The sequence below is a fragment of the Plasmodium inui genome (genome assembly GCF_000524495.1).
Source record: "Plasmodium inui San Antonio 1 unplaced genomic scaffold supercont1.16, whole genome shotgun sequence".
NCBI lineage: Eukaryota > Apicomplexa > Aconoidasida > Haemosporida > Plasmodiidae > Plasmodium > Plasmodium inui.
Window position 1 is genome coordinate 577,783 of NW_008481850.1, and position 15,351 is coordinate 593,133.

The 15,351-nt window shown below is 39.0% G+C and overlaps 3 protein-coding genes across 3 annotated transcripts; all 3 read right to left on the reverse strand.

Moving 5' to 3' along the window:
- Positions 1-365: 365 nt before the first annotated feature.
- On the reverse strand, positions 366-767 carry C922_03726 (hypothetical protein; the record flags this gene model as incomplete). The annotated part of the gene is made up of 1 exon (XM_008819315.1): positions 366-767. One exon carries the CDS (start codon positions 765-767, stop codon positions 366-368), a length of 402 nt encoding a protein of 133 aa, XP_008817537.1.
- A 749-nt stretch (positions 768-1,516) lies between these two features.
- On the reverse strand, positions 1,517-1,699 carry C922_03727 (hypothetical protein; the record flags this gene model as incomplete). Its single annotated transcript, XM_008819316.1, has 1 exon — positions 1,517-1,699. One exon carries the CDS (start codon positions 1,697-1,699, stop codon positions 1,517-1,519), a length of 183 nt encoding a protein of 60 aa, XP_008817538.1.
- A 10,617-nt stretch (positions 1,700-12,316) lies between these two features.
- On the reverse strand, positions 12,317-12,685 carry C922_03728 (hypothetical protein; the record flags this gene model as incomplete). Its single annotated transcript, XM_008819317.1, has 1 exon — positions 12,317-12,685. One exon carries the CDS (start codon positions 12,683-12,685, stop codon positions 12,317-12,319), a length of 369 nt encoding a protein of 122 aa, XP_008817539.1.
- Positions 12,686-15,351: the final 2,666 nt, after the last annotated feature.

Here is a 15,351-nt window from a genome sequence, read left to right on the forward strand (position 1 = left end):
TGGTTTGGCCCAGTTGCCTGCTTCTCCTTGCGCTTTGGCTTCTCGTCACCTCCTATTGCTCCTTTTTTTTCCTATTCCTCCCCTTCCCCCCTCTTGACTTTTCCCCCTCTCGCTTGAGGTTGTATCGGCTCCTTCTCCTACTTTCTTTCTTTTGGTGTGTCCTCTACGCTTTCTCCTGCTTAATGGAGTCTGTCCTCACTCCCTTCGGCATCTTTCTCCTCAACATCCATCTTCGCCCCTGACTGGGCCTGGCGTCCTGGGGTTCCCGGACCTCGTCCTTCTTCGGCTTGTTCCTTGCTCCCTCCGGCCCGTGCCCCTTCGAAGTTTCCTGCCCTGCTCCTCGTTGGCCTGCCCCTTGCCTTTTCTTACTGATTAACCCCTGCGGCTCCCTTGACGATTGTCATCCTTCTCATCCTCCCTCCGGCTTCGGAACTCCTCCTTCTTTGATTGGTTGCCCCTACTCCTCCGAGCTCCCTCCTCCTGAAGTTGTTCCTGACGGAGATTGCTTCTGTTTGTCTCGGTCTGGTATTTCTCTCGACTTCTTCGCTGGCTCGGATTGCTTCAGTTTCTGTGACCTTCCACCTTTTAGTTTTGGTTGCTCCTGATGTCCTTGTCTGGGGGGTTCTCCCGCTACGGTCCCTTGGGAGTCTCTTTGGCTTTCTGCTTCCTCGGCTCTCCCTTGGAGTTGCGTCCCGGAGTTGGTTCATAGTCTTATTCCTCCTGGCGTATTCTTCTAGACGCCGGTTGGATCCCTGGATCCTGTTCATTGCCGATCTTGCTGCTTCCCTGCTCCCTCCCTCCTACCTCAGCGCCCCTCGTTCACATCCTCCGCTGGTTCCTTCTCTTCAGCTTTCCCCTTGAGATGCGGGTTATCTGCCCGTTAATCCTCTGTTTCGGGCTCCCCTCGGGTTTCCTTGCCGTTTGCCGCTAGTTGGGTCCACTCCCTCTCCCACTTAACCTCTATGATCCTCTTTGGACTCGGTTGTTTGCGGCTCGGGCGCTTGGGCCCTTAATTTTTCGGTTTCGGCATTTGATCCGTCCTGTTGGGCTCGTCCTCGGATCCCTCTCGACTGCCCCCGTTATCCGGACCCGGCCGTTTGTTGGTCTCTTTGTTCGGTTGTGCCTCCGATACTTGTTATGACGGTCCGTCTAATCCTGGCTTCCTTTGTCTCGCTCTTTTTTGAATGCTCCTTGTCTCCCCTGGGGTTGTACATTCGGTTGCTCCTTTTCTCGGCGGTTGTTGCGTGCCTCGTCCTGTCAGGGGTCGAAACCTGAAGTTGGTCAGACGTCTAAGCGATCTTTTTCCTTGGGGTTTCTTGGTGCTGTTCCGTGTTGGAACCGCCCTGGGGTTCCGGGGGTTGCTGTTGGGGTGTCCCCTTGGGGGTTCGGTTCACTGCCCTGCTGGTACGGATGTGTCTTTAGTATGACGTCTCTATTTCACAACCTCCCTTTTTATTTGATTATTGCTTTCGGATACTCTGGGTCGATCCTTGGTGTGCCTCCTGTCGGGGTTCTCTTACGTCCCTGTTTCTATTCTGTCGGGGATCTTTTGGCTGTTTTGTTCTGCGGTTAATTTCGTCCTGCCACTCTTGCCCATTATGTGCTGTCCCTGGGGGTCCCCCTTTCTTCTTGTCCTTTTCCGCTCCCTCTTCTTCCTCGATGTGGTCTGTCTTCTCAGTCTGGGTGGAGTTAGCCTCATTGGCTGTGGTTTCTTTCTTCTTTTCTGCTTACCTGCCTTATTTTCTCATGGTTCCGGCTAGCTGTTGCTTTTGGACTTCGTATCCTATTCCCGGATTCTCTGAATTGTCTAACCGTATCTTGTTGTCTTCAGGCTGCTTGGTTTTGGGTGGAGTTATTGTGTCCCTCTTTAAGGTTGTCTTAGCTCCTACTTGCGGTCTGCTGGGGTGTGGAGTGACGTCCCTGCCTCTGATAGGCCCTGTGCTCTTTGCTTTTGGTTAGTTTCTCCGAAATTCTAGATTCCCTAGGGTTCCGATTATCTCCTCGATATCTGCTGGTCCGCGTCTATCTTTTTCTTGAGTCGTCTAACTGGGGGGGTCTGTTCGGAATTTTGACTTTTACCTATTCTGAGGTTCGAAGACTGAAGTTGGGGGAAATTTGGGAGTGCTTTCTTTTGGTTGGATTTTTCTCTGTGATTTCGTTACTCCTCCTATTTGTGTTTTTTGAGCTTTGCGGTGATTTGGAATTTCGTTTATTGCAGCTTCGATTTGAAAGGTGCCTTTTTCCTGTTCTGCGCCCTTTCGTTCCGTTCTGCTTTTGTTAGATTTGGGTTGCTGTTTCTGGGGAGTCCTGTCTTTTTCTCAATGCCCTGTGATTTCTAATTTCTTATTGTTGCTTTTCGATGTGCCTTGACTCTTTTGATTTCTTTCCTTTCTGTCTCAGGCAGTTTTTTTTTTTTTTTCTGTTTCGGCCGGGCCGGCAGTCTTTCGGCCGCATCCTGAGACTTAATAGGATTTTTCCTGTTCAGGGTTTTTTGAAGTTCGGGACTCTTGCCCATTTTGTGCTTCGGTTCCCTCTCTGTTTGGACTTTTCGAGTTGGGTTTTCTTCGTGGTGTTTTTTAGATTTCGAGCTGTGGAATTTGTCTGCTGTTCGTTATTCTGTTTAGTCCCTCTGAGAGCTTTTAGCTAGACGAACAGGAGACAGGTTTTTCGCTACTGGGATGTGCGACTGCAGATCTGTGGGGATTGTTTTCCGGTATCTTGGCCTCCTGTTTGGGTAACGAATGTGTTAGATTTAGTTAGTTTGGTGGCTGTATTCATTATTGGGTAATTGAGTAATTTCGGGTATGGGAGGGATTTTTCTTTGCAGTTTTGTCGAAGATTTCCGATTTCCTAGTTCTGCTTGGCTAAGAATTTTTATACTTCGAACTGATGGTTCTTTTCTCTTTAGGTAAAAGGATTGTTTAATCCTTCTTTTTGTTTTGGTTTTATATTAGTTGGAGTCGGGGTTGGATTGCTTCGGACTTTCTTCTTCGCTCCCAGGATTTGGTTTTGGATTCTGGGAGTTCAAAGGTTCTTATCAGTGGAGTCCTTTATAAAGAAATCACTCGAAAGAACATGTTTCTCCACTACGGTTAGCAGGACTTGTCCTTGCGTGGTAAAGCCACGGGGACTTTGTCTTCTGGCATTCATGAGAAATACGGGGGGGGAGTTATGTTCCTCCTATGACACCGGGATTGTCTGATACCTCAGAAAGAGAGTTTCTATGATGAGGAGAGAGTTGTTAATTGGTTTGCTATTACTTGAAGCAGATAATTCATAGATTCCTCTGTTGGAAAAACATTTTAAGTTTATACTTGTTGTTTCCCTGGGAAAGAGATCAGGTTTTAAATATATTAGAGCTTTTATCGGGTTTTATATTTGTGATAGAGAAAGATACCCTTATTTTTCTTATTATTTCTTTGATCTTGTTATTTTTGAAGGCATAAAGATTATATTAATAAGGATAGCTTCGTTGGAGTCTGCTTAGAGGATTTTGCAACTGACTGATATTTGGATGAGATGAGATACTTTAGTGCTCCTCATTAAAACTTCCTTTGGTTCCTATGTTAGTGATTTTTATATTGTCCTTTGGGGGGGTAGGACACGATAAGTGATGTCTTGTTTCGGTTAAGTTGCCTGAATATTTTCTAAGGGTAGGGTTACTTATGGTTGAATCTAAAAATGATTAAGCAATGGATAGGAGTTAGTCTGTCTGGTGTCTAATAACACCCTGGAAGAGTTAAGACAATTTAATTTATCCTTTATCTTTAAATTTTTCCGTCTATCATCATAAAACTTATGGTTGAGGTTGTTGCTTAATATGGTTTGTATCTTGGGGGAGTTTTACAATAAATTTAGGATTAGGAGGTATTTGGGTTAGGCGTTAACATATTGTTTTTTTGGGGTAGGACCCTTTGGTTAAAACCCTGTAATTAATGTATTATATCTCCGGTTGTTGATTAGATTCAGTGAAAAGTTTATTTTACTGGTCAATAATGTCTTAAGATTGCATAGTATTTGTCTACAGTAGAATTTGGGCACCTGGGTTAAAGTTTTCCTAATTGTCGTAAATTTGTCAATCTTGCTATTCACTTGTCGGCTGTCTCCTTGAAGACTTATTTGTAGAATTTTCACTCCTAGATGTCCTTGTATTTTTGGTTGGGCCTGTTTTTTGTACTTTCCTGTCTAAAGTTTGTTCTTTCGTAAGAATATTTGTTAATTTCCTGATCTCTCATTCTAACCCAGCGCCGTGGTTGGTAAAATGAGAGATCACTTTGTCCTTTTCTGGCATATCTTTTTAACAAAATGAGTTAAGTGCGATTGATAGATCATCAATCGTGGAGTTATATATAATACTCTGCCGCAACTTTGCGACAGATTAGATTAGTAAAAGCGTGGAGGATGTGATGGAATCATTCTTAATGAGTTTCTTTATCGCTAAAATTGTATTATATCTAAAGAGAATTTGGTGGAGTCTTTGAACTTAAGAAATTATTTTCATAGCCACTTGGCTTATAATCACCAAAGGAAGAGGAAAAAGTAGAAGCAGAGCCATATGAGTAAGGCGATCCAAAGAATTGGAATCCTTATATTCGTAATCAGGCCAACACAGAATATACAGGTAACAAGATAACTCTCAAGTTAGACCTTTGACCAGTAGTGACCCAGGCAGTTAAAATAGAGATGGTAGGATTATGATTTGGGATACGACAAAAAGTGACACCTTTACACTAAGCGTAGACAAACTGATTGTTTTAACCCCTCCAGAATTTACATCAGAAAGTGTGTTATATCTTCACATAAACAAAATAGGTTCTAAGCAAGTTTCTAAAACTTCAAGGAAGAAATAAATTTATTTTAAACAATTCTATATTTTTATGTTTAGCATCACAAAGGATATCATAGGATATTACATCGTAGAGCAAGAGACCGAATTGTAGAGTTTGTAATTCAAGACATAACGCTCAATACAGATAGGAAAAAATTTAGAACACCAATTAATATAGGTAAGAAATTTCGTACTTATATATATTTCTCGTGCTAATTGTGAATAATCGCGTGTATTCTGTGACATCAAAGTTGGAAATCAATTCCTCTCTTATTTGATGCAGTATTGGCCCATGTCAACATCACACCTCATATGTTCCCGTAAGTGTCCTTTGCCGTGTCCAGCTTCTCTTCTTCTTGGTCCATTCCTCCTTTGTCAACATTGCTTTAGTTACTCTTATTTGTTATGTTAACTTTGTCCCTTTCGGTTATATGGTGCTAATTTTGCTTTGCAGGTGTCTTCTCAGCCCCATGTTTTTATGTGCTGATACCCATAAGTCTGTTATATGGTTCTATCCTATATATTTATTTTTCCCTTGAAATGAAGAATTCTGTCCTATGTGGCAGTACCTTCAATGTATAAACTTCATTTTGGCCATTGCTTCTACTTCATTCTTTCTTTCTCCCCTTCCTAAAATGATAAGTGGTCTTTATGTTATGGATATTCGTATCTTCCTGTTAAATCTATTCTCGTAACATTAATGTTATCAACACCAATGATATTCCAGGGAGGACATTAGTGTTCGTATAATACTACTCTTAGGATACCGATTCTCCTCAAAGAATGCTCCTGCAGATACAACACAGAATTTGGTAAAACTGTGATGTCCTTATAATACAGCTGGGATCTTAACCCCCTCAAAAATAAGGTAAAGCTAATGACAAGACATCAGTGCAGTATGAACAATGGTTTTATTCAAATAACGAAAAGTCCAATGTTTCATTCACTCCATAGTAATATTCGGGGCACATACCCTTAGCTCACTACATAATACTGTGGATATATTCTTAGGGTTAATAGGATAGTGCTTCCTATATAAAAGCACTTTGTGTATAGTGAAGCCCTTCAAATAATCGTGCATGGGACACATGCATTATCATTGAACAACTGTTCCTTGTAAATAAGAATACTACCCACACGTGAGATGACTCATAGTATATAGCTGCAGATAATCCATTATTCTTATGCCACAGTGTCCTACAGGCAAAAGTACTCTGGAAATATCACTATAGTTCATCCATTAGTACATTCATATAACAGTACCACGGGAACTTCCGCAATCTTCACCAATGAGAATACATACACATTAGTACTTTTCAGGCAATAATTCTCCTGGGATATTCCTGTACTCCGCTAAATATTACTCTTCATATAATAGAAGCCTACATCAGGAGATGGTTTACATACGCGACTACAAAGACATCAAGTTTCTTGACATAATAGTATAACCATAGATCCCAATGATACCGCGGCGTTATAAGGGGATATTACTAGCCTATAAATAATGGTACCCTAAGCGTGCCCTTTTTCTTCAAATAACTACTTAAGAAGCATATTAGTACCCTCCATATATTAATAGTACATACACCCAGGTATGTTTCATATGATGACATTACATGATATTTCTACTTCCTCAACAGTTACAGTGTTCAAATAATAGAGGTGTCAACACAACAGTAGCTTCTACATAGTAGTAATCCAGGGATATAATTATTTCTGAAACAGTAAAACCCGAGGGAGAGTTTTGCATATCACGCATTAGTCTATTATTCCCCTCTAGTACTCCTAACAGATCAATATGGTAATCCTACTTAACCTTCACAGGTAAAGCCATCCGCATAAGAGAGAAAAAGAGAAAGATATATACTCATGAAGACGGTACTTATAAGAGGAAGAAATAGGTTGATGAAGATTCCGCGGAATAAAGGGTTTATGATAAGGAGAAGTGACATACATATGGATATCTTCAAAATGACACAGCAAAAGAAAAATCTTCATAATGAAGCGCCCAGAAGAACATCTTTCACGATGACAGAGTCAAGAGGAAATCAGCACTATGGCGCTGCCAATGAGAAATTTGCACAATGATGCGCCAAAGAAGAATCTGCACAATGAAGCAACAAGAAAGAAATCTCCACGAGGACGTGGCCAAAGAGCCAACTTGACCATGAGGAAGCGGAAGGAACATGTTCGTAGAAGAAAGTACACACAAAACGACATCTTTAGTGGCGCGCAAAAAAAGAATATTCATAAAAAGCATGACACATAGGAGAGAATCTTCAGAATGCCTCCGACAACGGGCACCCTCATAAAGGAAGTGAGTAACAAGAAAACATCTTCACAATAACACGGAAAAAGTACTTCCTTAGGAGGTCGCGCGAAATAACATCATCGGAATGTAACAGGAAAAAAGTATCTACATAAAGTAATGCATCACAAGAAATAATCTCCTAGTAGCATGACAGAAAGAAGGAGCATCTTCATAAAAATGCGAAACAGAAAAATATGTCGAGTATGAAAGAATAAAAAGAATCTTCGTAAAAAGATGAAACACAAAGAAGAATCTTGACAATGACACGGCACAGAGGACCCCATGAGAACACCCGAGAAGAAAACTACCCTCAGGAAAGAAATTCAACACAGAGAAAAATGTTGACAATGACACCACACAAAACACCTCATCACATCATCCCAGAGGAAAACTACGGTCAGACTAGAGAAGCAACCCCCAAGGAAATGTTGAAAATCCTACAACAGAGAGAACCTCATCAGGACACCCCAGAGGGGAACTATCGGGCGGAATGGAAGCAACACATAGAAGAATCTGCATAGTCAAACAGCAGAAGAAACCAGTTTTATAAAAATGGCACGCAAAAAAATATATTCAGTACGATGCGGAGAGATGAATCTTCAAAGAAGAAAATGCCTAACCAAAATGATTCTTCACAATAACGCGTCAAGAGAAAACAAAACTCGATAAAGATGCAACAGGAAATATCACCTTAACGAGGATGATACACACATGAATATCTTCATATTCACGCAGGAGAAAGAAGTGACCAGACAGAGATGTCACACGGAGGAAAATACTCATAATCGCATGGAAAATATAAGCATCCTTAGAGAAGTGGCACCCGCGAGAGATACATCACAATGCCGCGGCAAAAAAATCAACATAACAATCACGTGACGAAGGGACTGCACAATGACACAGCAGGGGGGCATTATAAAGATGCAACAAAACGAAACATCTTCATGAGGAAGTTACAGAGGAAAAATTGTCATAAAAATGTCAGCAGGGGACGCATCTGCATAAAGAGGCTTCCGAAAGTGCCATCATAAAATAAATGGTACACAAGGAAACATCTTCATATAAATGATGCGGAAAAGAGCATCAACATAAATGGAACCCTTAGGAACGTATTGTTAAAGAGATGCCAAAGAAAACTGCATCTCCGTAAGAAAGTCAAATAAAGAAGTCTTTATAATGAAACAACACAGAAGAGAGCGTTCGCAAAAATTATCCCACATGGGAGGACTTTCGCGAAAATTAGGCCACATAGGAGTGCAAATATAGAGAGGAAGTGCCATGAAAAAGCTACTCTCATAAAAATGCAGAAACATGAAAAAACACACTCATAGGAATGATACAACACGAAGGTGCATCGACAAGCACTATGCAGCATGGAGACTCATATCCAAAGAAGTTGCGATATTAATTAACACACTTATAAAAAGGCAGAAACATGATAAAACATACACAGGAAGAATGCAAACTCCGGGGGGATACTGGTGAAAATATCGAAACATCAAAAAACACACTCACAGGAAGTATGGGGCATGGGAACCCATTCATAAAAATAAGATAACTATAAAATGAGCCATTTAGACACAACGGCGCACCATTTCACGCTCTACCCATTTGATCTGCATATCTCTATTCCATTCCACTCACAGGAGTTCCCACAGAGGGACATAAACACATTTACTCGCTATATCAGCCCTTTCAATCATATGCAACACGCATTTAATGTTCAATATGAAATTAGAACTGATATTATACCAGTTCAAATTCAACAGTCTATTACTCCCTTTAGATATGCATAGATGAGACATGTTCTGAACGATCGTGTAATTCTAGGGGGAACATCTCTATGCCAAATGAACAATCTTCTAATTTGAATCTACATATACTGGTAACCACGTTTTCCCTGTGCTTAAAGATGTTTAATCCTCTGTACTATTCCTTTTCATTTCGGTCGTTTTTCTGGATATCCCTTTTCTGTAGGACGCCATATGGCCATTATAATTCACGAGGTTAACACTTCTCATTTCTATGACTGATGAACTGATCCCATATCAAGCAGGGAAGAGATATACATATATGTATGTATATTTATGGGTATATATATCCTCCATCGTAAGGTGTAAAGAAGTCAACAAGACATAGGCCGCTATCAGTAAATGATAGCAATGTATAAAGTGATGTAAACTACCTGTATTTCTCCGGCGTATATCCTCCTTAAGTGTCTCAGAATTGATGCATCCCTAGTCCATATCCATAATGTAAATTGGCTTAAAATTTGGAAATGAGGAATGCTGTATATTCCTTTTTTAGTTCACTACAGCTGAGGTTAGCCAGAATGGAAAACTCGGTTATACTCACACATATATGCTCTTCTCATTTCCTCTTCAGGATTCAATACGGGAATGTTTCCTTAATTTCTATGATGTATTCATTGTAATATATTATAACCACCCCCACAATTTCTTCACTATCTTTGCCCGCTCGCGTATTATATATATCTGGGGGTAATCACAATCAATTCGTGCATCATTATTCCTGTCATCACCTATCGATTTCGGTTTGGTCCCGATTGTCATATTTTCATGGCCCTGTACCCCCCTTTGCTTTACATACAGAAGTAGTATCTGTATTTTTCCGTTGCTTTTCTTCTTAAATTTTACCCATAATAGCTAATTCTCTTGACCAAATGAATCAAACCGCGTTAGCACATTTCTAGTAGTGAATGACTCGCGTAACAGGACAAGAGGAATTCTTAAATATAATTATTGCAATATCTGGTCCTCCTCACATTCTATTGTACGCTGAAGAATGCTTAATTGCTACTATTCACCCGCGTACTTCTTCCCATTTAGTCAGTCTCCTTATTCAAGATCGATTTCTGCTTTAATTAATATTAAACTGATGTAGTCACAAATGTAAAAGTTTCATTAAAATCATCATGATCTGCTCACCTAATCTTTGGCCTCAATATCCAAAAGGGGATATCCTGTAAAGAATACCAGATTCACATCAATGGGCGCGATTTTATCAAAATGAAGAAATATGAGGTTCTTCAGTTAATTATTAATTGAATGCTTAGCAGAAATGTTTTCCACAGCTGTTGTCTCATGGTAGCCAACTTTGTATCCTGAGAAACCATTGCCTCTTAGGTCGCCTTCCAGTCCATCCGTATAGTTTCACGCGGCAATCAGTACACATAAATAAACGACGAGTTCAGTATCGCACAATCTATCAGGAAACAAAAGAAGGAAACAAGCAACAAGAATTTGGAAAACACCTCTGAAAAGAACTCTCCTGTAAAACTCACGATATGTACGATATCAGCATTATATTGTCATATGTGGGTTATTACAATGTGCAATATCCATTCCGGTACACCGCCGTGTGGGGCGTGTGCTATTATATTTTCTTAGAAGCAATATATTAGGATTCTTCCACTTATCAACAATATTACCACACGCACACATATATATATATATATACATACGTATATATAGATATATGTACCATTATACGGGTAAAGGAGAAATTACTAAAGTGTGCACTCATATAAATATGCGCTTCCAGTCCTACTAATTTCTAAGGTTCCTCATAACTCTTGCGCTACATAGGAACGTCGACAGGAAAAAAATGATGCCCCTCAATAAACATAAAATCTTACTTATAGAAGAGTGCTCCTTTTTTGTACAAAAGAAGACACATAGACGTTCCGAGCAAAACGCGTCTGCAAGGGACATGCCACAAGATTCCTCCTTCCATGTGACCACCCCAGCTGTTGGAGCTTCTTTTAGGGGGTTTTTTCCTTCTTTCATGCATAGAATGTGACCATAGATCAACAGCAACAGAAAGAAATGACTTTCATCCTTAATAGAAACAGGAAGAACATTCCAAGTATGTAATTTACACTAATGCTACAGCTTGAATGCAATCGATTTGTCAATATTCTCCCTTACTTTCTTCTTTTTTCTATTCTGTCGTGTGTAGTCCTATCCATAATGGATTATATGAAGTGCCCATCTTTGATGTATATTTAAATATGTGTCACAGTTGTCAAATTAGATAGACGTATAAACCATGCATGCCATATTAGAACTTGTCTGTTTCAGATTCCTATAGATAATTAAAACTCCTTTCATTCCTATAAGACGCTATCCAATGCGTGTTTATAAGAAGGAAACGATTTATTATTAATGTGATCCTCAAACAGCAAGTATTATCAATACCCATTACTTCTGTACATCATGCAGAAGCACATGTCATATGAAGGCCTCCACGCAGATATGTGTTGTGTACTTTCGAACATCCTCCCTTTATTAGAATAAATAAATATATACACGTCGACATTGTCTTAATCTCAAAATTTATTCCATCCATATGCAACAACCAAATCAATATACTCCCTCATGAGTCACGGAGTACTTTTCGCGAGGTGTTATGTAAAGAACATAATATTTAACGTCTGAATGGCGGATTTATGTATCCTTTCATAATGAAGCGATGCGATTCCTGTGGTAACGCGAATGCAATTGTATTGTCCAACTGTTTAAAACACATTTTTCCTGTTATCCTCGCCTGGTGATATAATTATGCGATGTTAACAGCAACCTGCATGTTCCCCTTAAGTAATTCGCAATGGTGCGTTCGTCAGTGTCTACTTCCATGTTCAGAATGCATATACGATTATTGACAGTTTTCCTGTATAAACACATTTAAACCTGTTCATATTTCCCCCTATACTTCGTCCTTGCGAAAAGCGTCGAAACCCTATCTCAGTGTAAAGGAGAATGGATGGGGAAACAACAAAACAGAAAAAATGCCGCTTGGTATTTGTACGAATCAGCTGGCACACATAAAGGGCATCACAAAAAGAAATGTTCACCCCTTCCATATTATCAGAAGAAACCCTCTCCAACTCTAATTTGTTTTACACAATTCCCTCCTAATTGGAATCCTCTTTGCTGTTCAAAATTGTGCTGGCAACATAATCTATCCACATTCACTATCCTGAAACTGAATTCTCCATAAATATACGCTCCCTATGATGCTACACCTTACACGTTAGACAATACCACAATCCGTGTACTAAGGACCAGGCACCATCCAAGTAATTGCGGCACGCACCAGAAGAATGTAAAGTGTCAGCTAAACATTTGAATATAATACAGGTTACATAAGGCTATTTATGCCATAGACGAGATAATGCTAGCCCGGCCGCAGCAGGGGGGAGGAATTCTATAATAGGACTCATCACTCCTCTGTCCGTCCTTCAAAATGTCCACAACAATAGATTCATTTATGTAATGAATTAGTGAAGAATAATAAAAAATCAGTGTTTCACATGGTGCGGACACCATAATGGGGGACTGTTCCATATTACTCAGTACTCCGTAGAGACTATATCTGCATACATTCTTCTCTTGTGGTCCTTCTCCTCTGATGAACTCCAGTATTAGGTATACATAGAGTAACCGTGACATATACATCGTAATAAGCAAAATATGGCACACGGTAAAGCGTTTCTTTTCTTTCTTTTTTATCGCATCTTCCATTACATGATGCTCTGTGAGAATTTCTAAAAGGATTGAAATGAATGAAACATTTTTTTCCCGCAACAGGACGTTTTTGTACACTTCACTGATTTTATGGCCTGTTTTTCTATTCTGTTGCCATGCTATACGGAATATAAGAATTATTCAGTCATCTTCGCTTAGTCTCAGATTCATAAAATAATTCTCCAGAAATTATATATAAAAATGAATTTATCTCGCATATTATTCCCAATTGTGGTCCTACAGGTAATATCAGACAGACCACGGGGGTATATTCTCTGTGATTCACATCGTTCAAAACACCATGTCAAGAGAGTAGTTTTCCTTCATAATATCTCAACCGTGCGTGAGATTCGCCCATATCTAAAGGAGCACCCATATGCTCCGAACGAGGAAGAACTTTTTCGAACGAAATTAAATCCCATAATATACGCCTTCTATACAGTTCAATGACACCACATGATATATGTTATACTTAATATTTTGCAATTCTTTCTTTTTCATCGCACACGCACGTTTCCCGTTATGCATTATTAACAGGGTATCATTGCATATGTGCTTACTCTTATAGCGCGCAAAAATAGTTTCCAGAAATACCTTAAGCAGTTTAAGATCAGGAATAAACGGGAACTAATGTATCAAGAAAGACTGAATACGGGAAAGGGAAAAGGACGGGGAATTTATAAATATCCTCCTCCCATTAAAAGGCTCCTTATGAAATTTATTAACTTCTACCGGAATTTACATGTAAGGGTCACTCTAAGAAACGATTGGCATCTTCCTCATTTATTGTACTCTGATATACTTTCCTCAGTCCTTGTGTAACCACAGTTAGCACCACGGGTAGGGACGCTTCATTTGAGGACATCTGTGAGCATCTCTTTTCTTTTCCAATTTATACACATCACGTCTTGCACTCTTCAAAAAAGAACACTATATTGTAAATAATACTCATTGCAATGCATTCCGTGAAGCAGAATATACTAAATAACTTCATATAATTGGACTAAATATGTGTTACTATTTCCTTGCAATCACTTTGCATCTATATTGGAAAGGACATTTTTATAGCAGAACTCAGCAACAGTAGCTACATGTCCACAGGGTACTATGTCTTCGCGTCCCGTCCAATTAATATAGAGCATATCTGAATAGACTCCTTATAGCGTAATCTAGAAGGAAATCCCCAAATCCTATCGAATGGTTTGCCAATCTGAGGATATATCCCGCTCAAAATTAAAAAGTAGAGATTCTTTATCTTGTCTTCCTTAATGCATAATTCCCTCATTAATCCTCACCTAGGTCCCCAAAACGTTATGCATGCTGCGATATACATAATACAAAAGATAAAAACAGATTCCAATATAACTATAGAAACAGTGGTACTGAGGCATACAACTTAAAATTGTATTATTAGATATTACAATTACTCAGTACAGACATGAACGGTCCCTAATGGTGTCCATTAATACTTATGGTATTCTCTCTCTAAATCAAATGTATATCTATACAGTGTTTATGTCTTGTAGCATAATATAACATTATGAATATCCTCTTTAATAGGATCCCCTTCTTAGAGTAAAACCTATCTTTGAGTTACTACCAGAATTTAGCACCTTATTGTATACATATGCCAACGGCATTACTCCCCATTTGAGAATCGTTTTTCACATTAAGGAACAGTAGCGGCTCCGTACAGTATGCATATTGACTTTGTTAGTTCGGAATTTAGATAAGAAGCTTCATACTTCTCTAGAAGCTATTTAATGGAAAGAATGAATACGCTTCTTATGCATAATAAAATGTCAGTACAACAGTGAATGATTGAACTGATCCATAAAGATCTCTCAGAAATAAATATAGATACTTCCATTAATAATTACATTAACGCGCTCAGATAAAATATATTAATAAGGGACTACGATATCCTTCCTAATTCCTAATAATCACATTTAAAACCAATGTCACTATTCTTCCTACGTAAACGACATTTGCCTTTATGTAATGTTAGGATAATAGTCTATGCAAGGCATAATTAAGAAGTACTGAAGGCATTATACAAAATGGGGATATACCTGTTCATATACTATCATTATACTGAGGAGTTCATTTTAGTAAAACGAACATACACCATAAGATTCTTTCAACCCAATGATTGTCTCTTATATTCTTATTTGACCAAGAAAGACGCCCCTTTCTTTCCTTAGAGGGGGGTTGATTCTTCCTCTAAATTTCTTTCTAATTCTCATAGAAGCATTCCTCTATACGCATACAGATACATATACCAAGTGAAGATCGCAAATTGACAACCAATAAAAAACATTTAAAATATTCTTATGAGAGATTCGGAAGACATTTTCTTGCAAGTTAATAATGAACATGCTAAAAGCCACATTGCGAATAATTATCTGCCTCCCTCCTCAAACTGGTAGCAATAAATTACTGATACCTTCGCGATTTGACACGTAAAAAATCAGCCGAATAATGTCTGCACAATGCGAGTATACAGTATAATATATCATAGTCATAGATATAATTTTATAGAAAGAGCATTTTTATTCAGACTGCACCTAACATTAATACAGGGAAGTAATCTAACAATTCCGATATAAACAGTGGATTGTTCGGGATGAGATTATAATCGGCATATACTGTAAGTATAAATA